The 27,563-nt window shown below is 37.5% G+C and overlaps 1 protein-coding gene across 2 annotated transcripts in view; it reads left to right on the forward strand.

Moving 5' to 3' along the window:
• The first annotated feature begins 448 nt into the window (after nucleotides 1-448).
• Nucleotides 449-27,563, forward strand: part of LOC131047696 (heme-binding-like protein At3g10130, chloroplastic) — a 34,856-nt gene continuing 7,741 nt past the window's right edge. The window contains exons 1-3 of one of the 2 annotated variants that reach the window (XM_059220019.1): nucleotides 449-788; nucleotides 1,212-1,319; nucleotides 1,515-1,585. In XM_059220019.1, coding sequence (XP_059076002.1) covers nucleotides 464-788; nucleotides 1,212-1,319; nucleotides 1,515-1,585 — 504 coding nt within the window. In that variant the 5' untranslated portion in view covers nucleotides 449-463. The remainder of the gene's footprint in view (nucleotides 789-1,211; nucleotides 1,320-1,514; nucleotides 1,586-27,563) is intronic. The other variant, XM_057981494.2, reaches the window with a different exon arrangement.

Below are 27,563 nucleotides of genomic sequence, written 5' to 3' on the forward strand. Positions count from 1 at the left end.
TTCTCATAGGTGTGATGTTATTACGTGGCCTAGTTTTGGTATGATTCCATGCCTAGATATGTTCATCTCTGTAGTTCATGCTCCATTGATTTCAAAAGATACATTAAAGAGAAAAGAGCTCTCATTGATTGGTGGTTTATGTCCATTGAAATACCTATGAAAAGCTTCATGAAAAAGATCCACCTTCTATCAAAATTGTTTTAGTTTTTTAATATTATTGAACTTGACCCTTATCATTTTGTCTTTGTTTCAAATCATATCTTGCTTTTGACTTTGAAAATGTCTCTTTATACCACCCCTTTGTTTTTTAAAGATGTACTATTGTCATTTTAATTTAATAAAAAAATTACCCCCGCTTATTCATAAAAAAGAAAAAGAAGAAATGATGAGAGCCTTCCACTTTTTTTAATTTGTTTATTTATTAATTTGAAATTTATAGATGAAATATATAGGCCAAGCAAAAATGTGTCCTCCCTTCAACAGAATTCCTCATATTCCACACCCAAATATCCGCAGTGCAATTCATTCCGTGTATCGTAGAATGGTGGCGTGTAATTTCTTCTCCATCTCAACCCCGAAGAATGCATTGCTAATCCCTGGGTCATTCAATACATTGAACCTGTGCGCTCATATTAAGCCAAAATATAAATTGGCTGTAACAAACAGAAAAGGAGAAACAGCTACCTTATCAATGGCTGTCAACACTTCTACAATTCGCTCTGCAGATGAATCACGGCGTTCCCTATTATTCGCTCTGGCTACCCAGGCCGCTTCTCAGTCTCAACGTTGTAATTGTTTAAACCCACTTCATTTTTTTTGAGGCTATAATTGTGCAAAACAATTTATTTTGTAGTACTATATTTCTTTCAACCTTTTAATTTATTATATTTTAAAAATAAATTTTACATATTTTGTTTCGAATATATATCTGGATGTGATTATGGTCGACTCTCTGTATTTTATGGGTTTAACTTCTATTCCTCTCCTCAGGGACTCATTGGATCATACAATAAGGTTTAATTTAGTTTGATTTTAAAAGCTGTGCTAAAATAGGTTAACCACTAATATTTTGATTGGTAGATCTTGGATGAGGCTGTTTTAAGATAAATTTATACATGCTGAATTGAAACGCCATATAATTGTTATACTATAAACTTGCTGCAGGAATAATTTTTTATTATTTGATTTTTTTTCTTTTAACATGTTTGAAGACTGGTACTTTGATACAGTTATTCAGGATTTGGTTTCAGAAACATTTAATTATATCAGCCCTAGCACTAGATTTGAAGCGCGTAGCCTGGAAGAAACTTTGATGACTGGTGGGCTGTTTTTCTTTTCCTTAGCTTCAAATATATTTTCATTATCATTTCTTGTGCTGCAGTTTTTATGGAATACTAATAATTGTATCTTATTATTCTTGGGTTTTCATTTGGCGTAATGGGTATGCATCCTTAATTATATTGGCACATAAGGTCAGTAGCATAATTTAATTTCTTTTGTGTTTTTGGATATAGTCCCAAATCTGGAAACAGTGCAGTTCAAGGTTTTAAGAAGAGAGAAGGAATACGAAATCAGAGAAGTTAAGGTGAGTGTTCGGTGATACATATTAATCACTGACAAATTGATTGATATGTTAGAATTTGAACGCTTAGTTTGATATCTTTCCCCTAATGTTATTCTAATTGGGGAGGGTGGAGGTTCTTTATGCACAAAATGGAAGGTGCAGGTCAATCATATCTCATCCTAATTGAATGCGTTTGCTGTTCCGTGAAAACCTTAATTGCATTCTGTTTTATATATTACTCGTCATTCATATATATGCATATACATTTTATACATTAAGTTTTACTTGTATTCTCATTCTAAATTAGAAAATAAACCACTACTAAAAAGTTTGTAAATAATCCATTTCCACATTATACTCACAACTCCTTGTGATGAGATTGTGCATATTACCACATCGATTCTATATTGAGCTTTCAACTCTGCTTTCAATCTGAATCCATCCTAAACAGATTATACATAATAATTGATAAAAAAAGTCGTTCATCAACTCCGTTCTTCATTGACAAATCCTTGGTTTAGATGGCTATTTCTATTTGTACTTTGGCTCTTCTGATTTGCGCTTTAATCACCTTTAGTTCACCCTCTTGATTTGTTTTCTTGGCTGTGGCTTTTTGTTTTTAGTTACTTTCATAACTTGGAATCTTTTTACCGTCCCCGTTAAATTACTTAAATGTAGGTTGTATGTTCCGCTGACGACTTTGGTCATTTGTGGATGTTAATGCAATTTATTTATTTATTTATTTTTTCTGTCACAACACAAGTCCAACAATGAATTGAGCCTACGTTCTAAACAGAGGGTCATTTGCATTGATCTCATAATCTTGTCTTGGTAAATTGCCTAATGCCATCTCTAACATGGTATGCAAAAAATTCTCTATCAATCGATCTTTGGTTTGTCTTTGGTCGTAACTTGTGACGCTTTTGAAGCGTTGCACCATTGCCGATGCTTTCAAATTTACTTCTTCATTATAGGGAGTTTCATACCATCTTGTCAAGTTTAGCAGGCATTTAAATACTCAGGATTGAAGAGAAGAGAATTATAGAAGGGACTATGGTGGGCCTGATTAAGACAGGCCTTCAAAATGGATTAAGGTTCAGTTTCCCGCTCTTACCCAACACAAGTTCACCAAGCTATGCTTGGTAGGAGAACATCTTAACTAGATTTCATCACAAAAAAGTAGGAAGAAGGCGGTCATGTTTCCTTGATCGTAAAGAGAAAAGGACTTATGACTCATTTGTGATTGTGTACTTTGGCTGTATACTTTATTATCTCTTCTGCTTATTTTTGATAGGTTTATCTATTTGCCAGATGCATTTCATATTTCTAGATTTTGTTTTTCTGAAAACAGCCAAATACTACTTTCTATATGGAATTTTGTAAAAGCTTCCGGAAAGTGGAAACAACTATGTGTTTAGTTTTTCATCTAGAAACTACTTAAAGAATTAGTTTCTTCTATGACCTTGATGGAAAAACAAACACACAATTGTTTTGACAAGCATTTTACTTAATTACTTTCCATTGTTTTGCACACACATAAAAAATTACAAAAATATTTTGAAGTTGTCCTTATGTGACTTCTAAATGTTGGAGTTGATTCCTCAACCCTACAGCTCCCAAAGATTACTTGCAATCAAACACCTATTATAGAATGAGAGAAAAATTAAAGAAATTGCTATGGAGGTCAAAGAAACAATCCAAAAAAACATGAATCACTATGAATGTGCAACCTTGAATGAATGATGCAATAATGAATCTTTAGAAAAAAAGCAAAAAGCAAAAATAAAATCCCTAGATAAAATCCTTGATGAGGATAAAAATAGATAATGACATGTGTCCCAATCCTATGACTTGAAACCAAAAAAAGCATATGACCTAAGTAAGCTTAAGTAGCTAGTGTGTAAAGGGACATGAGTAATTAAATAATTAATTAGGAAGATACCCTTTTTATAACATCACCCTTAAGTTCAACTTAGGGACAAACTAAAACCTTTAATGATGAATGTATAAAAATCAAAATATGGATTCCAACAACTAGGCTTGATGAGATACCTGTATACAAATGAAAAGGACCTCTCATAATTGGAGGAAGAAGCAGAAAACCTTATGGAAAAGCTCTTCTCCAAAAGAGATGAAGACATATGGAGGACTAAGAAGCCTCCAAAACAATGTCCCAAAAAGAATAGAAACTTTAAGATGAATATGAAGAACACCATTAAAGCACAAAGAAGCTGCCAACTGTTGGATCAATGAACACTGAGAGGGGGGGTGAATTAGTGTTCCGATAATTATTAATTTATTAATCTGATTCTTAATCAATCGGATGCCCAAATAAGAGACTGAAATGCAAAAACACAAAGTAATCAAGCACATAACCATAACACCAATATTTTTACGTGGAAACCTGGAAAGGGAAAAACCACGGTGGGATTTGAACCCACAATATTATTCCACTATGGCCAGTAGCAAAACAATATTACAAAGGGGAATGCACTTACATTCAGGCACACTGCCTAGAGCTCACTGCTCAGTTACAAAAACTGAGCTACAACCTCGAAGGAAGGCTCACTGCCTTACAGGCTAATAGAGAATGATTACAATGAGTAGTGAATTGAATAAAAGCATCTGATAATGCCAAATAACAATTCTGGTTAGGCACAAAGTGATCCGTTGCACTGTATGATAAACTGCTTTGTTATGCTCTGCTCTGCTTACTGGATCAACACAACTCAAGGTGCGCACGTGAAACTGCGCTCAATCGCTCCAAAATCATCACACACATCATATCCATACATAAATGCATTAACCAAGTCGATTTTATATATCCGCACTAGCAAATTTGATCTCCTACAAGTCGGCTTCACAAAATATCAAAATATGAAATGCGTAGCTTCAAGTTGGCTCAAGTCTTTTCAAAACCATATTCCGGATCCAAGACACACAATCACACGCTTCCCATAAGTTAGTCCAATCACCTCGAACTTGCCATTAACCACCAGAATCAACTCAAGGAATCCAGTTCACACGTTACACCACCAAAAATGAAGATAACCTTGTTTTGCTGTTCAACTGGATACCAGACCTTCTAACATGCCAAAATATCATCACCAGAGGATAATATTGTATGATAATCTGCTTCTCATACCCAATCAACTTAACTCAAATCATTGGAACCAAAAGCACGTCACCAGAAATAAGAAATACCCACAAAACTGTACACTGAGCTTCACCGAGCAGACTTGATACCAGAAAACTTACTCAAGACATCCAGTTAACCAAAACTCCATACCGGATAAGATCAGAAAGCTGAGTTGCCATCAATGACAACTCCTAAGAATCTACATGCATCAGATATCACCAATCTTCACCAGAGCATCACCAGAACAACATCAAATGCCAACAATCTCCCCCTTTGGCATTGATGGCAACACTGTGAAAAATGATAAGTGTCCTAAAGATCCAAAAATTGCAAGCAATCCGAAAATCTGAGATCTATACACTAAGCTGACTCCAAGACTCCCCCTAAGAATAAGCATCATTTTTCACTGCTCTATCCAATTCTCTCCCCCTTTGACATCAATGGCAAAGGGTAGGAACCCGCCAAAACTTATGTAGAAAAGAATGTAATAATTTACATGAATTTGAAAATATCTGCATATGTAACCTTCAAGGATTGCAGGCACCCATTCCATCCTCTCAGAAAACAATCTAATACATTAATCAGAGCACTGAACATATATGCATGCACTTCAACTCCTTTGAGATCAGATGGCACCGGTTTACCTAGTGCACCGATTGCATCCTGTTGAGCTCTGAGCAAGGTGTCCATCCGAGGAGTAATCAGCTTCTCAGTTCTCCCACTCTGCTCAATGTTTGCTCTTTTTCTTTATTCAAGCCCTTTATTTTGTCAGTAAAATCCATTATTTGGGCTTCAAGGGAGCTAGGAAAAACTGAATGAGGTGCAAATGAATGACCTATACTAGCAAGCTTCCCTTCAAAATCTCTTATTTGCTTATCAATGTCCGTAGTAAACTTAGGCAAAAATATACATGATTTAATTATTTTTCCGCCTTCACTTAATGCATCCTCTGCACTCTTCACCGCAGTCTTCAAAACTTTTCTGTCATCTTCAATTGTCTTCAAATATGTTTGAAGCCTCATCTTATTGAATTTATTGAAAACCTTTATGTCTGCCGCCTTTTCTAATGATACAAAATCAGATTCAACTTTATTCAACATATCCTGAAGCTTACCAGATGGTGAAATCTGCTTAAGTTCAAGTAAAACTTTTTCCAAAAATGCAATGGCCAAAGATATCACTTCCTTCTCTTCCGAAACGGACTCGAGTAAGTCCTCACTGGCCTTGATCTGAGCAAGAGTGGGCAACTTTAATGCTTGAAGAGGGGGTAAAGTGCTTAGATCTACCGGACCATGAGAAAGATCATCATCGACTACAATCTGCTTCCCCTTATTAGGCACAGTAGATTTGATCATGGTTGCCGGAGCTTTATCTGTTTACCCTTCACCCTTTTCCTTCACCGGATCTTCAATCTTATCCTTTTCAGCCTCTTGGCCATCATTTTTGGTCTTTCCCACTTCCCATAACTCCTCTGCTATCATTTCTGCGATAATCTCTATCTTAGGAGGATCCTGAATAGCATCACCGGAGTTATCCATTGCTTGATTATCAATGGCATCAACGGGAGGCTGTTCAACCGGATCAACAGATGATTGATCTTGCTATTCACCGTAAACATCTACAGATACATCTGGGATAGATGGAATATCTTTAGGCTCAGAAGCTGCTGCTTGCTCTTTCGGAATAGATTTTTCTTGAGAAGAGTATGTCGGATTTACATCTACTCTCTGTTTAATCAAAAACTATCGCAAAATTGTTTCCGTTTCTTTTACCACCTCATCTTTCTTTCCTATCATGAGCTTATTTACCCTCCTCTTGCTTCGGAACCTATCCTTAGCAAGTTTCAGTAACCGGATGACTTCATCTCTAGAAATAATAGAAGATATATTTACAAGCACATATTCCTTTATTCTCTCATCCTCAAGCAAAGTTGTATGTCTCCGTACATCCAAAATGTATAATTCTATTAACACCTTACTGAATTTATCCATATATTCTACAATTGCTTCTCCTACTGCCCGTTGGTCTTTATCCCCAAAATTCTCATAATATATAGAAACATTTTTCAAATTACCATCTTTCAAAATTTCATCAATCAATTGCTGCAAGGTCAATGGAGGAACAATCTCATATGGACTTTCTATCTTACCGGATTTGAGAGATTCATCTATTTCGGATTTCTTCTTCTTGCTGGCTCTAACCTTTTCGGATGGCTCTATTGGAGATTTAGCTTTCTTAGCAGAAGGAGCATCACTGGATGTAGGCTTCTGGATTACCCTTGCATAGGTAGCGGTCTTCTTAACTTGCCTCACCTCTTCATCCAACTCGGTTTCCTCTTCAGCTGCAATATACTGCCCTATAGACTTTTCTTTCTTCCTTTTCTCTGCTCCATCGATAGATACTGCTAGTTTGGGATTAGGTGGAGGTACCGGTTTCTATACACCGAAGGTAGGTGCAGATTTACTAGGCTTGGCTTGTGTCTGCTTCAGAATGTTCTTGTCTCTTGCCTCCTGTACTGCTTCTCGGGTAATACCCATCTGCTCTGCAAGTTCCTCTACCTCCTTTCTTACTTTTCTCTTCCTACCGGCATCAGCGAACTTTTTATGCAAGTTGAGGTCCTTTTCCTTAAATGTTCCAAATCTTTCTTCCTTTGGGTCTTGTTGTGACCATTTCACACATCGCCCCATTGCAAATGGGGACCCCCTTTTTTTTGCTCGTTCCTTTGCTCGTTTTTTGCTTCGTTTTTAGGATTTTGTTAGTCAGTCAATTGTCTGGATTTAGGGTCAAGCCTTAGGGTTTTAATTACCGTCTTTTTAGGTCAGAATCTAGTCAGTTTTGAGAGCTTTTGAGCTTCTTTGTAGAATGCAAATTTTGAATGCAATGATTTCGCCAAAGTGGTCTATTTTCAATTGGAAATTTTGAGTGCTGAGCTTAAATTTGTCTAAGTATTGATGATGAAATGTGATTTTTGTCCAATTGAGTATTTTTTGACCAAATTTTGAGTTTTTTGATTTTGATCCCGGGCATGGGGAATGATTTGTTTTCGCCTTGCGAAGAGATTAAATGTGCAAAATCATGATATTTTGGCCTGTAGGAGCAAAATCGCTCCTGTCCCTCAGTGAAGGACCGGAGCTCGTTTTCAAATATCTTACCGTCCCTGCAGAGTCAAGATGAATTTCGAATTGCAAGTGATAAAGAATGGCGTGATCTTTCCGTTGAATATAAATTGAAGAATTTCACGAACACGGAAGTACCTCCAGGAAGCAAAATCGCTCCTGTCCCTCAGTGAAGGACCGGAGCTACAAATCAAATATTGCTTTGTCCTTGCAGGATTTTGACGACTTAACAATTTGAAGATGTCCGAGGAGATATGTTTTATCAAATGAATATAACTTGAAGTGTCGAGATGAAGGAGAGTGGTCCAGAATGCCAAAATCGCTCCTGTCCCTCAGGAAGGGACCAAGGCGAAGTACATTGTAGCTCCCGTCCCTCTCCCAGGGACCAGAGCGATATTCTTCATAGGACATGTACTAAGCGAAGATCAAGCAAGTTATAAGTTTGAAGGCAAGAAAGACGATGAGTTGAACCCGTTGAAGACAAATTGAAGATTTTGAAACGTCAACAAGGGTCCCAAATGTCCTAGTTCGCTCCTGTCCCTCAGGAAGGGACCAGAGCGATTTTTGTTTTAGATGATTTTCTTGCCCAGTTTGGATGGATCCCAAGGCATAGATGAATGGAATGGAACATTGCGAATCCGTTGAATATAATTTTTGAAGGATATGAAGTAAAGTGAAGCCTACAAGAGCAAGATCGCTCCTGTCCCTCTCCAAGGGACCAGGGCGATGTAATGAGTATATTACTTCTTATTCAAGTTCAAGACATTCCAAGACGGAGAACAAGGTGGCAAGGACATTTCAAGACATTTCAATCAAGCACGAAGTATCCAAAGTTGCCAATATTGAAGGAACCTCACCAAGACATCTAATTCGCTCCTGTCCCTCAGGAAGGGACCAGAGCGATATTTCCATAAAGGCATAGATTTCAAAAGTTAAGCAAGTGTCAAGCGACCAAGGGGATCAAAAAGACTACGTTTTACACGATGATAGCAATTACAAGTTGGAGAACGCAAGCATAAGCTCAAAGTGTTGAAGTTCGCTCCTGTCCCTCAGGAAAGGACCAGAGCGATGTCTATTATATTGGCCAAATCTTTCAAAAATCACGTAAGGTCAAGGTTTTGCAAGGTCGTAAGGGGTCCAAGACATGATTAGAAGGTGATATACAAAGACTTCAAACGTTAAAAGATCCTCAAATTGAACAAGGAAGCTATATCGCTCCTGTCCCTCTCCAAGGGACCAGGGCGATTTGTATGGGATCCTTCATTTTCCTTCAAATTCATGCCAAGTCAAGGTTTTTCGAGATCACACAAGGTATAAGGTGTCTTTTGAAGATGATATGCAAGAATTTTGAACGTCAAAGTGTTACCAATTTGTGCATGGAACTCATATCGCTCCTGTCCTTTGGACAAGGACCAAGGCGATTTCATTAAAACACTCATGATCCTTTAAATGCATGTCAAGGCAAGTGCACGTGAGATCAAGGACGTCCTTCAAGAGGCAATGAACGAAGAATCAAGGTTGAAAGATCACACATTTTGGCTAGAGCTTCCAGGTCGCTCTTGTCCCTCTCCAAGGGACAAGGGCGATAATCTTTCTAAAGTCTAAATGCCTTGTAAAAATCAAGTGGAACCAGCATGGAATGAACAAACAATGTTATTATTCGCCCTACAATGAAGATTAGAGATTAAAGATGCCAGGTCAAGGAGAAATTATTAAGATCGCTCCTGTCCCTCTCTAAGGGACCAGGGCGATATTTGCCAAAACACATGTTATCCTTTAAAGATCACCGCAAAATAAAGTTGCACAAGGTTTGAAACGTCTTCTAAAAGGTGATGAAGGAGGAGTTGATATCAAAAACGGAGAATTTCAAGTGAAAATATTTGGATCACTCCTGTCCCTCTCCAAGGGACCAGGGCGATAATACATCCAAAGGCACTCATGCACACATGCAAGTCGATCTAGTTTGAAGGACCTAGCGAAAATGGTAAATCCAACGTGGAGATGGAGACCTTGGACGTAAAAATTGCAAGAATCAAGACAAAAGTGATGGATCGCTCCTGTCCCTCAGTCAGGGACCAGGGCGATAAGGTTAGTATTTTCCATATTCAAAAAATTTGGCGCTCAAGCAAACATTTTTTTAATTTATTTTAAATGCTAAGATCGATAAGTTTGAAAATCCTATTAAATTAGCATTTAAATATTGCGCTTAACATTTATTAATTATTTTGCCTTTAAAAAATCGAATTTGATAATTTAAAAACAAAGGCATTTAATTAATTATTGATTAATTAATAAAAAATCAAAAGGAGCGCTAAGATATGGAGGTCGGCCTTTATTACTTATTTAAAAGGTTCGTTTAAAAATTGCTTTATTTCACAAAAGTCGGCCTTGGGGTGAATGGTGAGATGAGTGCTATAAAGGGAGAGGTGAAAATCATTATTTTCACATTATCATTTTTCCATCTCATATGCGATCAAAGGGAGAAGTGCGAATTTATATCCAAGGAAGTGCGAAATTGTGTTTGAAAGTGCGATTTGGAGTTTACAAAGCTAGGTGGTGCGAACTACTATCCAAAGTGGTGCGAGTCCAAGTTTCCATTTGTGCGAACTTGTCAAATCCATTGGAGATCACGTCAAAAACTTGAAGGGTGGCGAACTCGATAAGAGGAACGTGGCTTTGAAGATCACATCGAGGACATATCAAAGGGTGGTGAAATTGATATTTTAAAGGAGAGATTGCGTTGAAGACTATTTATACGTCAATTTTGCCTAGGCGAATCCTTTTTATTTTGCATTCTAGAGTTAGCTCTCGAGTTGAGGTATGGCGATATTGCTTTATTGTTTTATTCGTTGATCGTCATAGCCTAGATTTTGAAATTTTGAATTTTGAATTCCTAGCTCAATCGTTTTATTTTAGGAAATGATAATTCTATGACTTATCTTGAGATTTCCTAAAATTTTTACTCTCTAATCTATGTTATTTATTGCAAAATCTAGCTTCTCATTATGAAATGTTGTGTAGGTATGGCAACCCCGAAGGCGGGAGCATCCACCAGTCGTTCAGCTCTCATGAAAGAAGATCAGAAGACCGAAGAAGTGGAGACTAAGATCGTGTCCAAATGGAGCAACATTGGAGATACTAACTTAGGCAACTTTAGCACGAAGAAGTTTCGAGATGTCCCTTACATTGGTAAGCCATCACCTGTCGCCTGGAGAATAATCGAGAGTGGCATCATTAAGGCGGCCGGCTTTCGTCCAGCTATTTAGTGCCATGAGTTGATGATCGAGTGTGCTCGTCACTATAATCCACAGTCCAGAACGATCGTGTCCAATGAGGGAAACACTTTGGCGTACCTTTCAGAGGAAGCTATAAGTGAAGCTTTCCATCTTCCAGAGCACAGGGACATGATATACAAGAGCATAGAAGGAGCCAGATCAATGTACGAAGATGATCCAGATGCTTGTCTAAGCATTATCAATAAGAACTGGCTACTTAAGAGCCGTCCCCGTCTGAGCAAGGTCCCGAACACACCGCACAGGATTGATTTCCAGGAGGAGTACAGAGATTTGATTACCATGCTCAACCGAGTTACAGGAGCCCCTCACGCCTTTTATTTTGAGAAGTGGATGTTCTACTTCATCCAGGTGATCGTTCAAGGGAAAGGTACGATACATTGGGCTAGGATGATTAGCCATTGCTTAGACGTACAGTTGAGGAGACTCAAGGCTACTAAGTCCTTCCACATGAGTTCATACGTCATCTATGTTTTGATCAGGAGTGTTGAGTACGCAGGACTACCTCACAGAGGAGTGATTGGAAGAGGACTCGGCGAGGTCAGAGCTTGTGATTCCTATGCCTACTTGCATCATCCGCTAGGGAGAAACTACAAGTTAGTTAATGATACCTTCACAATGAACATCACAAGGACGTTGCAAGGTGGAATTCACAACAGATTATCTCAGGATGCCCAGGAACTAATCAAGAGGTATGGTGCTTGGTTCATTCAGTTTCCCAAGTTCACTTATATTAGAGTGCATGGATGTCCTTTACCTCCATACATGTTGCCGAGATATCCGACAGACAAAATTGTGTTACTTGAAGTAACGAGACAGTTGGCAGCATATGTGAAGGCATTTAGACACAGACATCAGAATGGAGTTCCAGTACCTATCATTTTGGGGAATTCAGTTGAGGTATGTCCTAATGCTTTAGCCATGGATGACGCAGAGAAGGAGTTAGCCTTGTATTCTTTTTCATCTTTTGCTTTGAGAGAAAGCTTTGATCCACATGGACATTTAGAGGAGACAGTCGGTAGAAGGTTTAGGCATGAGTACCAAATAGAAGATTTTATGATGAATCTCTTAGATGATCTTGAAGTGAAACGAAAAATGCATTCTAGATTGCCTTTGGATTTCATCAGGAAATGCAGGATTTATAGAGTGGCCGACCAAGCTCAGGACAGTGGCAGACATATCCAGTCTTCCTATGATCGAGAAAGCAAAACAATAAGGTTGGATTGGAATGAGCCTGAGGTCGTGGATCTAGATACTTTGATGGCACCAGTCTTGTCTTGTACTCGCAGATGGGTTGACATACAACATCAGAAGTTGAGAGAACAAGGCATAGCTATGACTTTCACTTTGGAAGAGAAACCAGCCGAAGGTGGAGCTAGTGTGAGTGAAGGCAATCCTAATCCTAGAAATTCAGGTGAAGGAAACCTTCGATGTGCCAGTGAGGGCAATCTCCATTCAAGAGGTTCGAAGAGAAAAGAGAGACCTGGAAAGAGAATCTTCCAAGAAGAAACAAGATGCTAACAGAGATCGATCATCCGGTACTTCTTCTAGACCTGAGAAGAGAATAATTCAAGTGGAAGAATCCATGGAATCGATGGTAAAGAACGATAGGCAGGAGGAATGACAGGCACAGCAAGGGTCACCAGATGGATCTCTCCAGGACTATGAGTTAGATGAAGATAAAGAGGACAATGAAATAACATCTCCTCCCAGACAAGAGGAAATAGTGCACAAAGAGATTCAATTTCAAGAAACAAGATCAGCTATCCCAGATTGGTTGAAGGAAAGATTAACCAAGGTGATCGTAGTTGAGGACGAGGACAATGCAATTGATTTAGAGAGCCTTGTTGGACATTCCCAGGAAGTGACAAAGAAGAGAAAGGCTACCAAGATGTCCAAGATGATTCGAGATGAGACTGGATCCAGAAAACTGCAGATAGCTACACCGGCAGTAGACAAATATGAAGGTGAGATCCTAGCAGAAGAATATGATATACAGACTTTTGAGTTAGGACCATCCACAGCAGAGCAGACTTTAGATGATGCTACCGATTCATTTGAAGCATTGAAAGACAAGCTTAGAGAAGAAATGGAGAAGAACAGAAAGCTTGAGAGAGAGGTCGGTGCATGGAGGACATACTTCAGTCAGATCAATGAACCTTTGGGACGTCAGGATCCAGCTAGATCACCAGTGCAAGCACTTCCACTTCAATCAATCAGTGAGGCAGAAAGATTCAGGAACATGGTCCAACGTACAAGTACTTGGATGGATAAATCTCATACAGTGGCCATAGAGTTTGTTACAAGGATGATGAAGATTATTCATCAAGCTATCCAAGTTCTTGAGATAATCCACAATTTGATGATAACAGTAGCTGCATTTGCCCATACCAAAGATGTTATCATTCCTGTCTTGAAGGTAATTAGACATACATCAAGGAAGATCTTAGCGCAAGAGAAGATTTTGGAGGGAGAATCTCACAGTTTGTTTCAGTGGTCAACCTTACTCCATATGAAGAGTGTTTTCTTTGAGGACATCAGTACTAGATGTGGCCAAGTTGAGGAGGTGATCAATCCGATCCAGGACAGAGTATTTGAGGTACTTCGTACCATTCTTGGTAGAAGGATCGAGGTCGAGACAGATGTGGATATGCAGGAATTAGAGGATAGAATCAAGGTCATCTTTTGCAAGGACGCAAATGTTATAGATGAGCAATATGATCAAATGTTTGCCACTATGCTCCTGATTGAAAGAACAAAGGAACTTGAATCTACTTGGGACGCAGCTCTTCTAGATGCATTCGATCAGGTCATCCACTTGGAAGAGAGTATGAAGAATCTTCCCGAGATTCCAATTGCAGAAATCGAAGGAATCGTGACAAGATTCATTGCATATGCCAAAAAAGAACATTGGAAAGGGAATAAGGTTCTAGATGAAAGGTTGTTATAGATGACATGGCATCTTATTTGTCATTGGTTTATGTCTCCTAGATTTTTGTGCCAAATTTAATATTTGGCTATGTATTTAATATTGTTCAGTAAAAAGGAGGCCATTTGTAACAAACCCTAATTAGGGTTTAGGTGTCATGATCTCGACCGTTGATCTACTTTCGATCTGGACCTTTCATTGTAACTGGGGATGCTATTTATACCCCCATTTTTCATTTCATTTAGTAATAGTCAATAGTTAGATTTCAGAGAGTTTATTGTATTAGAGAGATTAGAGTTAGAAGCAATTTTATTTTGTAGCAAGATTGAGTTTTGAAGAGAGGAATTCAAGCAATTGTTGTACATGATGACTTGGAAATCAATGAAATATTGAAGTTATGGTGTTTTGTTGCAACTTTCTTGGTTATCTTCATGGTTGTTTAATTTACTTGAATCATGCTCAATCAAAGTAGTGTGTTAATTTGAAGGACATAGTATGAGACTTGATCTTTGGTAGGATTCGTAATCCAAACCACTAGCTTCTTGCTGATTGTAGGAACGCCTTGCGTGGTCAACTGGAGAATACCTTGAATCCCTTAATCTTCAATCGTTGTTGTATCTTGGATATGTACCTTTGTGGTAGTATCTTTGACCTTTGATGTATTGAATATCATTTTATTACCTTAGAAGATCGCATCAATTTCAATTGAGTTGTTATCTTATGGCAAAATTGAAGTTGGTTGAACCTTGCCAAGTCTTGTCCATACGAAGTCATTCTTAGCGTTAGGTTAGATTAGACCTCTTTCAAACCCTACTCTTCTGTTATTTTTGAAAAGTTTCTTTAGTTTAGTAAAACCTTGAACTTTCGGAATATGTAAGACCCCTTGAAGGAAACAGCAAATCACATCATACCGCTGGAAGCTTGTCCACATGTAGAGACCCTACTAACAGAACCTTGGAGTCTTCCTAACTGATCCTTTATGCGAATCTTCAGCAGTTAGAGACTATTTTCTCAAGAGAGGATAAGATGCCTATTGGTATTTTATTCTGTGTATGATGGTGTATAAAATACACGTCAACAGGTCTACCGGCTTGCTCAATAGGTGTTGAGCATATGCTTCAAGCGTAATAGAATCAACTTCATACCCCATGGGCATGATCCAAACTGTCCTCGGCTCAACAACTTCCATATGGCATTGATCTTTATTAACCATAAAACAAATTGTTTTCTCATACTTCTCTACTATCTCCTTAGGAATTCTTTCTCGGGCTTTGATAGAGGCTTGGAAGGTCTTAAAATAACCCCATAATGTAGATATTCTCATTGTGGCATCACCTATGCTCCACAACCCTTCCTTAATTTGCATGGCCATCGGTTTATCATAAGCCCATTGGACTTTTCCTTTTATTCCGGATATCTCATTCAAGAAGTAAAATGCCAAACAAATAAGAAGGGGGACCCAAACTTGAAAGTGTGTTTCTTGTCATGTTTAATCTTCTTCAAGTTACTTATCAATTCATTCAGGAGAATTGTGCATAGATCATACCTTTTATCTTCCTTGAGCATTTGATATGCTGAAAATATTGCAGTACCGGAGACCGAGTTATGCCTGCTTGATTGATAAACTTTGTAACCAACCACCATCGAGGCAAATCTGACATCATGCTCCAAGATATCACTGATAGTCATTGCCCTGTTGTCAAATTTGGAACCGGTAGCGACTATCACAGTGTTATTCTGTACTTTTCTTAGTCCAGGCACTTCACTAGTTGCACTTAAGCATGTGACTGCTTAAATGGCCTGCTTTGTAATCTTATGTGGTCTATCCAACTAGATGAATTCATCATGAACCCTGTTGAGAATATACCGGACCCATTCCGCTTCATCAAATATGGGAAAATGAACAAACTGCGCAAAACCCTTGTCGTGAAGAATCTTATGTTCCGGCTTCAGGTTTCCAAGGCTGTCCGCCAAATGCTTGTTGTAGAGTGTAAGCATGTCAACATTTCCGAGTTCTTCAATGTCACAATGAATGTATGCCCTTATATCCTCGTTGTGAAGAACCCCGTACCACATTGAGGAAATAACTCCTTTCGGATTGTGTTCGATCGATTTGAAAGGATGTCTCTTGAAAATGGGCCTTGCCCTCTTAGAAATCTCAACCACCAGAGGAGTAGAAATACCAGACGCAGATGCCATCGAATTTAGGGTTTAAAACAGATAGCTTGTGAAAAATGGATAAATACCTTTAATTCTCAACCGGGTGTAGGAAATTGCTGGATGATCGCTCCAAACTTGATTTCATTGTCAAATCTCTTTCACTTAGATGCTCTGCTCTTTTCTCTTGATTGCATTTCCAGTTGTAATAAATGTTCAACCTCAAAGCTTCCGGTTACACTATTTTTCATCAATTCTTTCACCAAATTGCCAAACTGCTACAAAATCTTCCGGATATCAACTACATGCTCGATCTGAATCTTCTGCAACCTTCCAAAATCGGTTACAGATCTCCGCAAGGGGTTTTAAGGATTTGCATGAAAAACTCCCCCTAAGGCCAAAAAGCCCTAGTTACCGGATGAGGTTCCATCACCGGATTCAGGTGTGGAGCCATTCTGTACATTTTGATCTTCTTTCTTTACCCACATTTTCTTATACTGATCTTTGATTTCATCAACCTTTGCTTTGCCTTTCTCATCAGATTTGTTCTTATTCACCGGTGCATTCTTGCTTCTGCAATACCTTGCAATATGACCTTGTTTGTTACATGCATGACAGACAACATTATTCTGTATAGGCCTAAAGCTCATCTGATTTGGTCTCATCCTGCATTGGTTAGATATATGTCCAAACATTCCACTTGCAAAAGATCTCTGAAAATTGATCATCATTCGGCACATATTTGACTTATGTCCAAAATTGTTGCATATGAAACACTGACCGGTAAAGGTAGGACTATTGTTCATATTATTCATCCTATTTCTGCATTGGTTTGCCATATGACCGAATTTATTGCAAGTAAAACATCTACCATTGAATTTATAGGCATTAGGCTGTCTTATCGGAGGTTTCTTGCTCTGCTGATTATTTGATTTTGCATTGCTCTGTCCAGAACCAGAGGATTCTCCTTTCTCAAATACAAGTCCTCTTGTATCTTTCCCATGTCTCTGACTATCTAGCATCTCATCCAACCGGGCTGAACTAGCTTTGAACTTTTCCTTGTACTCATTAGCAGTAGTCAGCTCATCTCTCAGAATTATGATTTGTCTCTCAATTTCTTGTCCATCATTCTTTGTCTGCACCAGTTCAAGCTTCAACTGATCATTCTCATATGTTAATCTGCAACATTCATCAGATCTGTCGTTCAAGGATTGAGTCAAGCTTTCTTCATTCTTCTTCCGGTCTTCAATCTCCTTAGTCAACTTCATCACAGTAGATTGCATCTCATTCTTCAAAACTGCATTCTCTCTGGCCAACTTCTCACATTCATCAGTCTTGTCTTGTAGAATTTGATTGTCAACACTTTGTTGTTCTTTTTCCTTCAGCTTGTCCATTAGCTCCTTTCTCTTTTCCCAAGAAGTGTTTACTTGATCTTTCAGGGTTTCAATGAAGTCTTCAGCTGCACTCAGATTTCTTTTCAAGCTACTCTTTTCCTTCATTGGTGCATCAAGATCTTCAAGTGCCACAACAAGCTGTCTTTGCAAACCGGAGTCCATTGATTCAATCTTCCGGATCTTCCTCAACCCGTTAGGCTTCCTCAGAGGAACTAAGCTCTGATACCAATTGTTGGAATCAATGAACATTGAGAGGAGGGAGGGGATGAATCAGTGTTCCGGTATTTATTAATATGATTCTTAATCAATCGGATGCCCAAATAAGAGACTGGAATGTAGAAACACAAAACAATCAAGCACATAACCATAACACCAATATTTTTACGTGGAAACCCGAAAAGGGAAAAACCACGGTGGGATTTGAACCCACAATATTATTCCACTATGGCCAGTAGCAAAACAATATTACAAAAGGGGAATGCACTTGCATTCAGGCACACTGCCTAGAGCTCACTGCTCAGTTACAAAAACAGGGCTACAACCCCGGAGGAAGGCTCATTGCCTTATAGGCTAATAGAGAATGATTACAATGAGTAGTGAACTGAATAAAAGCATCTGACAATGCCAAATAACAGTTCCGGTTAGGCACAAAGTGATCCGCTGCACTGTTCTGATAAACTGCTCTGTTCTTCTCTGCTTTGCTTACCGGATCAACACAACTCAAGGTGCGGATGTGAAACTGCGCTCAATCACTCCAAAATCATCACACACATCATATACATACATAAATGCATTAACCAAGTTGATCTTATATATCCACACTAGCAAATTTGATCTCTTACAAGTCGGCTTCACAAAATATCAAAATATGAAACGTGTAGCTTCAAGTCGGCTCAAGTCTTCTCAAAACCATATTCCGGATCCAAGACACATGATCGCACGCTTCCCATAAGTTGGTCCAATCACCTTGAAGTTGCCAATAACCACCAGAATCAACTCAAGGAATCCGGTCCACACGTTACACCACCGAAAATGAAGATAACCCTGTTTTGCTGCTCAATCAGATACCAAACCTTCTAACATGCCAAAGAATCATCCCCAGAGGATAATATTGTATGATAATCTGCTTCTCATACCCAGTCAACTTAACTAAAATCACTGGAACCAAAAGCACACCACCGAAAATAAGAAATGCCCACAAAACTGTAGACTGAGCTTCACCGGGCAGACTTGATACTAGAAAACTAACTCAAGACATCCGGTTAACCAAAGCTCCATACTGTATAAGATCCGAAAGCTAAGTTGCCATCAATGACAACTCCTAAGAATCTACATGCATCAGAGATCACCAATCTTCACCAGATCACCGGAACGACATCAAATGCCAACACCAACAACTGTTGACGAATGATTGCTACAGTGTTGTAAATGAAGAACCTCCTTTGGAATCAAGATGATGATCAAAAGTGACCCCAACAACACTACACGAATAATTATCAGATGACAAACTAAGGAAACAGTCTAACAGTGGAAAATACAGATGGCACTCAATTTGCACAAGTGACCTTGATCAATTCAAAGAAAACTACAAGTAAAAAATACAAGTGCCAATAGTATAAAGAAACTAATCAACTGAGGATGGAAGGTCACCTCAACAAAACAAGAATGTAAGGCTGTTTACATAGTATGTGTTCCATCTCATTCATGCATGGGTAACTTGTTTTTGCATCCACCTAGTACCTAAAATCAAAATACCTATTTCACTCCAACTCAAAACCAAAGAAGCATTACCAACACCAATATGAAACCCACCCATAATGTTGACAAGTTAGAGGTATGACAAGTCCACTTAAACAATGTGTCACAGTATAGTGCCTGAAGGAGAAGAGACATCATTAGAATGTGCACAAGATAGTACCTATAATTGAAAAAGGGTTTGCAAATAACAAATCACACACCACAAACCCCCTATGGTATTTTATAATATAGTGTGAGTATGAAAAATAGCATTTGATGTGCAAGATTGTAATGTCCCCTACTTGTTATAGGCCTTGTAGCAATGATTTTCCTATTTTAATACATTTATAACTTGAGTTAAAATGATTAATGAGGAGACAAATAATATCTAATGTCTTTAATTAAAGTTCTTTTTAATGAATATATGAAACAACTAATGATCTTAACTCTATCCTATGAATTAAACTGTTATTTTTGAATACTAACAATAGTGTATAAAGTAAAGATTGTGACTTACCTTGTATTGGAAGAATGCAGCCTTGAGAGAACAACCTGCACCCAACAAAGCAAACACCTTCATACATATTCCATTATTATAATTAGATCTAATCTATTCAAGCAGATAGAGTTGGATAGTTGGAACATAAGAGGGGTTGTGTGGGCCCGTTGTCTACCAAGCCCAAAGAATGGTTGCTTCTAACCTCCTTGCTAGACTTGGCGGCCCATGTGGCTTGCCCTTCAAGTCCATTACCCATACAAGTCTTACCTTGTGGGTTTGTGTAATGTCCCCATTTTAGCAGACATGGTTTTTGGGTGATTAGCTTATCATTCTGACCCTCGTAGGCTAATGAATATGTATAGAGGGTCTCCCGAGGCTTGTATCGTCTCCAGAGTTCAGTGTGTTTTGATCTGGCTTTCGTTTGGTATCATTTGGACTTCGTTTGCTATACTTACTATTTATAGTAAGTTTGAGATGTTAGAGATGGACCCCTTCTATTTTTAGTAAAGGGGTATGGTCATATGCAACTTTAGCTCCCAGTTCGGACGACATTAAAAAATGTTGAGTATTAATGGAGATATTAATGTTTATTTAGTTTAAATAAACATTAATGTTTTGAGCTTATATTATTAAGTTATAATATAATTTTATATTATAACTTAAGTAAGGGTCCAAGTATCATTAAAGGGGACCATTTAATTAATTAATTGTGGCTCTTTTACCAAGGTGAAATATTAAATGACAAAGTGAAAATATTATATCATTAAATGTCATTTAATAATAAATATCATTAATTGATTTAATGCCTTATTGGAGAAAATCAAACCTTCATGGGAAATATATATAAGGCTTTTGAAAAGAAGAGAAGGGGGATTGATCATTGTTATTTTTGATGAGAAGACTTGTCTCTTGGCTTTGGAGAAGAAGCTGGGGTTTCTGCAGCTTGTCCAGAGTATTGACATTGGAGAACGTGAAGACTTCATTGCATCAGCAATCTGAGGGTGTGAGATATTCATCTGAAGTTGCTCCTAGGGTTGGCTTCAACCAGAAGTTGACATTGTGTTGATTGGAGATTTATTGGCATAGCTGAGGGCATATTTATATGGCAGACTGAAAACATCATACAAAGGGTTTATTTGCTGCTACAGTATCGTGAACAGTGCACATGAACAGTGCGCGTGAACAGTGCGCTACAATGTCATGAACAGTGCACGTGAACAGTGCACTGTTCAGTGCGCTACAGTAGTTCGAATTCTATAGAAGGGAATTTAGAAAGGTGAACAGCTATATATATTTGACAAGGGCTTTGCATATGAGGAGAATCAAACCAATATATGAAGGCAGCCATTGAATTTCTAGGTTTTCTATCTATGGTCATTGTATTAGAAAATCATTACTTCATTGCATCATTTGCTATTATGATTATATCATGAAACACTCGGGGGTTACATATGTTTAATGGAGATATAAGTTGCATATTCCACATTCATGGTGACATTCAACATTGATCAGCCACTTAGCTTTCATGCCAACTGTTTGCTTAAATGCCTAATGGCTGTAGGTATACTTTGGGATGCATGACAAGTGTTTGTCTTAATGTGAACTAGCTGTACTAGTTAATTTCAGTCATTACATGTGTGTGTAAAGGTCTAAAACAGCTAGCATATCATTTTTATAACAACTTTGCATTGTTAGAAGCTTTCCATAACTTCATTTGCAGCCTACAAACCCAAAGAAGACAAATAAAGAATTCACCACAACGGCTTCAAACATTGTATGCCAAGTGTTTGACAATATTCCTTGGGGTTCAAATAAGCGAAACAAGGTCGGATTAGCCAAGGGATACTACAGTTTGCCATAGAGGGTGCAATCTGTCTCCTTGACTCCAAAGGTCCTTATGACTGCTTGGAAGCCCCTCGTTGCCACTGGATTACACCTTTATCCATCCCTCACAAGATGCACAAACAAATCTTATTCAATATATATGGAGTGAAAGTGCAGTAATAAATCAATCACTATATTATCAACAGTTATAGTCTGATATGATTCGTATTACAGACTTGTTCCCTTATGCTAATTCATAATCCAGTAGATTAACAGAGATACCAATCAATAGAATCTACGTATAAATCATAATGTCTTCATTCAGATATACACAGTAAAGTACCAGCATGATGCTCCATAAATATCTATTCCTACTAACTGAACATACCTTAGTTTTTATGCCATAATGGCAGAGTGGGTAGATGATATACTTTTGCTGAATATTACCTTCCAATTGGGTCTTTTTCTGCAGTAATAATCTTCCTCAGATTGTTACGCAGTGGTGCCAGTGTCTCTTTTATTTTCCATGGATTCCTTCTTTCTACTTCAGCAATTCCTTGCTGTCCTTTTCCTCTTCCTATTGATAGCAATGAAGCTAAAAAGTGTCATGTCTGATATATCCCTATGATTGCGTAATGATGAATACCCTCCCTCCCTGAATTGGATGTCTTCATCTTCCTTTTATGCCTTACCAATCAAATGGTTGCAACTCTTGAATGAATAAGAGACACGTACGTCCCTAACCACAACTCTCCATCCACTAATGATTACTTTTAATTATTAAATTTGTAACATAATAATTATTCCAATAGTTGTCTTTATCTTATTAGTTGTTATTCACAAAATGATCGCTATCTGACTTTCTGATGTCCATGATCATGCCTCTTCATATTGGGTGATGATTCAAATTCTTGTCTCTAATCGACAACACCACTAAATCTGGTGACTAAGTAATAATCACTTCCAACGATAAGGATTAATCCAAGGTGGTGACATTCAGTGCTTTGTATTCTACATCCTTCTTATACATGACCGTCTGTTGACCCGAGTCTTACATAGCATTGAGCATTCTCAACTTCGCTGTCTTCCTTGTATTGTTTGGGATATTTATCGCTGCTTCAATGGCCATTGCCATGTCTTGCGGTACTTCCTTCATCGCACAACCTTTCGATATTCATATCATGTATCACCCATTCGACAATAAATATCTCACTCGCATCCCTCGATAATTAAACTATTGGCGTCAATCATCGGTGTCGCATTGAATCTTTTTTTGGGATGTTGGCAAAGGTTATTGTTGACTCTCTGTTTTGACCCTTCGCCACTGTTGTAGTATCCTCGTTCTTATTCTGTAAGTTCACTGTCTTTTTGTTGGTTGGCATCAATCGTTGTTTAATCATTGATGGCTTATCTCCGATTGTTCTATAGGGAATGTTATCTATGTCTTACGTCTTAGTGTTACATGTATCTTCTTTATTCACTAATGTTACTTCTTGATCGATTGAGTTCTTTTTTGACTAGTGACTCCTTTCATATTACGCTTATCCGATTGTTGTATGATCTTTTGATTCATTATCGCAATTTTGTCTCTCTAGAGACTTCACAAAATTGAGATACTTAGTTGACATGATTAGGGTTTCAAGCTGGGGTCATGATAGTGCTCCCCTCCCAAAATTGCTTGTCCTCAAGCAATGATTTTAACTAAATCCTGTTTGGTTTGAAGGCTCTGGAACTACCCCTTGAAGTTTAGTAATCCTTAGTTCTTTTTGTGATTACCTTAAATTTACCATTTGAACTTTAACTTTCGACAAGGTAATCTAGAGTTGGGGATTTGCCAAGTTCGTAACTTCCTCACTCTTTCCTCGTATTTATTTTGTAGATGGTATGCCCACTTCCCTCAATGTCTCTCAATGTTAACTGGTAGGTCATATCCATGTAATGTTCTACAAGGATGTTTGCCCAAGGCATCGTAGGTATTTTATGGAGATATTTCAAGTTGAGATTTTTCGAACTTTCTTATCTTGTTTCCCGATCTTATAAATGTGTCCCTCACCACCAAACTCATCTTGAGTTTCTCCTTCTAGCTTGTTTCCCCAAATTTTAGAAGGATTATAGACTAGTGCTTATAGACAAAATTGAGTTTTACTTGGGTCGTAAGGATTCAATTAGGTGGATTGAAAAGAGGATTATTATTTGTATTCTCATGTATTCTTTCATCGTATCTTTTGACCCATAACTTATTGCCATGTTTAATAGTTCGTTTTTAGTTGGGGACAGGGGTGTCTTTATAATCCAACATGCACCCCTGAATTTAAGAATATGGCTCTGGGAACATCTATAAGTATTCATAAACACTCACGGAATAACCTTGTACATCAACCATGGAGTGTACCCATTAGGAAGACATATACACTCATAAAGTAACCACACTAAAATGTGTAACACATGAGGTGTTTACTTGAATATGCATAAGGCATGAGTCATACATGCGAGTATGAAGTAAGCATCGGATACACATAGGGCGAAAAACATCTAAATACACATAAGTCAAGAATCATACTTATAAATACATTCGTACATACGTGATAGAGCGTGAATTATACTCGTAAAGCATGCAGCATACAAATGAATACATTTGAAGCATGAAGCATACAATGAATACTTAAAGCATGAAGCATACAAATGAATATACTTGAGGCATGAAATATACAATTGAATACACTTGTAGCATGAAGTATACAATTGAATACACTTGAAGGATGAAGCATGCCAATGAATACACTTGAAACATGAGATATACAATTAATACACTTGAAGCATGGAGCATGCCAATGAATACATTCGAGGAACGAAGTATACAATTAATACACTTGAAGCATGAAGCATGAAGCATGCCAAGGAATACACTTGAAGAATGAAATATACCATTAATACACTTGAAGCATGGAGTGTGCCAATGAATACACTTGGGGAATGAAGTATACAATTAATACACTTGAAGCATGGAGCATATGTTCATGAATACACTTAATGCATGAAGCATACATGTAGATCATAAAGCATGAAGTATGAACATGAAACATAAGACGTGAGTCATACACATGAATACGCATAAGGTGTAATACACGCAAAACATGAACCATATATGTAAAACATGAAGTAATACGTAAATACACACATGGTACAAACGTACATGCACATGGAGTAAACACTCTGAAAACACATCAGTCATGGAGTAAATATGTTTAAGATATGAAGCTTTTGAGAAAGGCATACATAAAATGCGCATGGAATAAACATGTTGAAAATACATCAATCATGATACGAAGTATATTCAAGACATAAAGAACACATGAAAAGAATACACGTATACAATGGAGCTATCATACTGAAGACACATCAAACATATAGCAAACACATAAATATCTGCAAACTATGGAGTATATATACATGAAACATACGTTTGAGAGAAATATACATAGGCATGTGAATACACTTAAGGTATGAAGCATACACTTAAGGCAAGAAGCATGCACATAAAACATAAAGTATACACATACGGCATAGAGCATGCACATGGATATATGCAAACACGAAGCATACACACAAATACATGTACTGTTAGATTCCTTCTTATCAACTAGAATGACTCATTGATTTGTGTTTACCCTGCAGGATGGCAGGATCAAAGCTCTGATACCAATTGTAATGTCCCCTACTTGTTATAGGCCTTGTAGCAATGATTTTCCTATTTTAGTACATTTATAACTTGAATTAAAATGATTAATGAGGAGACAAATACTATCTAATGCCTTTAATTTAAGTTCTTTTTAATGAATATATGAAACAACTTATGATCTTAACTCTATCATATGAATTAAACTGTTATTTCTGAATACTAACAACAGTTTATAGAGTAAAGATTGTGACTTACCTTGTATTGGAAGAATGTAGCCTTGGGAGAACAACTTTCACCCAAGAAAGCAAACACCTACATACATATTCCATTATTATAATTAGATCTAATCTATTCAAGCAAATAGAATTGGGTAGTTGGAACATGAGAGGGGTTGTGTGGGTTTTTTTGTCTACCAAGCCCAAAGAATGGTTGCTTCTAACCTCCTTGCTAGACTTGGCGGCCCATGTGGCTTGCCCTTCAAGTCGATTACCCATACAAGTCTTACCTTGTGGGTTTGCCATAGAGGGTGTAATGTGGCTCCTTGACTCCAAAGGTTCTTGTGACCGCTTGGAAGCCCCTCGTTGCCATTGGATTACACCTCTATCCATCTCTCACAAGATATACAAACAAATCTTATTCAATATATATGGAGTGAAAGTGCAAAAATAAACCAATCACTATATTATCAGTAGTTATAGTCTGATATGATTCATATTACAGACTTGTTCCCTTATGCTAATTCATATTCCAGTAGATTAACAGAGATATCAATCAATAGAATCTACATATAAGTTATAATATTTTCATTCAGATATACACAGTATAGTACCAGCATGATGCTCAGTAAATATCTATTCCTACTAACTGAACATACCTTAGTTTTTATGCAATAATGGCAGAGTGGGTAGATGATATACTTTTGCTGAATATTACCTTCCAATTGGGTCTTTTTCTGCAGTAATAATCTTCCTCAGATTGTTACGTACTGGTGCCAGTGTCTCTTTTATTTTCCACGGATTCTTTCTTTCTACTTCAGCAATTCCTTGCTGTTCTTTTCCTCTTCCTATTGATAGCAATGAAGCTAAGCAGTGTCGTGTCTGATATATCCCTATGATTGCGTAATGATGAATACCCTCCCTCCCTGAATTGGATGTCTTCATCTTCCTTTTATGCCTTACCAATCAAATGGTTGCAACTCTTGAATGAATAAGAGACACGCACGTCCCTAACCGCAATTCTCCATTCACTAATGATTACTTTTAATTATTAAATTTGTAACATAATAATTATTCCAATAGTTGTCTTTATCTTATTAGTTGTTATTCACAAGATGATCGCTGTCTGACTTTCTAATCTCCATGATCATGCCTCTTCATATTGGGCGATGATTCGAATTCTTGTCTCTAATCGAGAACACCACTAAATCTGGTGACTAAGTAATCACCACTTCCAACGAGAACACCACTAAATCTGGTGATAAATCTGTTGATTTATCAACCCTACAGTACTCAAGTATTACTTGTAATCAAACACTTGTCATTGAAAGAGAGAAAAAGTAAAGGAGTTGATCCAAAAAAGCATGAATCTTTATGAATATGCAACCCTCAATGAATAATGCAATAATGAATCCTTATAAAACCAAAAAGAAGCCCTAGATGAAAATAAAAATAGATCATGACATGTGTCTCAATCTTAGTACTTGAGACAAAAAACAGATGACCTAAGTAAGCATAAGTAGCTAGTGTGAAAAGGGACCTAACTAATTAAATAATTAACTAGAAGATTTCTCTTTTACTTGAACACCAAACAATCATTGCAATCACATTTTTGCAAATCCAAAATAGCAAAAGCCACTCACTACAAAGAATGAAAGTTCCATCTATTGAACTTGTTTTCCCATAATATCAACCAGATTCTAAGTTGTCGGTATGGGTACAAGATCAGGTTTGTGTTCACTAGTATGATAAAAAATTTCCTTGGGTTTGGTACAACTAGATATAGGTATATACATACATACATACATATATATTCAAAATATATGAAATAGTCATATTTTGTTTAAGAAAATATAGATTTGAAAACATAGTTGAAAGTGATAAAGATAATTGATAATTTGTTGTCAATTGTCAAATCAATTCAAAGTACAATCAATAATATTCATATTGCTCTTCATTGAGAACATTGAAGTTATCATTTGGTTCATTTGAACCACAAGCAATTGTAGTGCCACTC

Source organism: Cryptomeria japonica, chromosome 4 (genome assembly GCF_030272615.1).
Source record: "Cryptomeria japonica chromosome 4, Sugi_1.0, whole genome shotgun sequence".
In the NCBI taxonomy this organism is placed as follows: domain Eukaryota; kingdom Viridiplantae; phylum Streptophyta; class Pinopsida; order Cupressales; family Cupressaceae; genus Cryptomeria; species Cryptomeria japonica.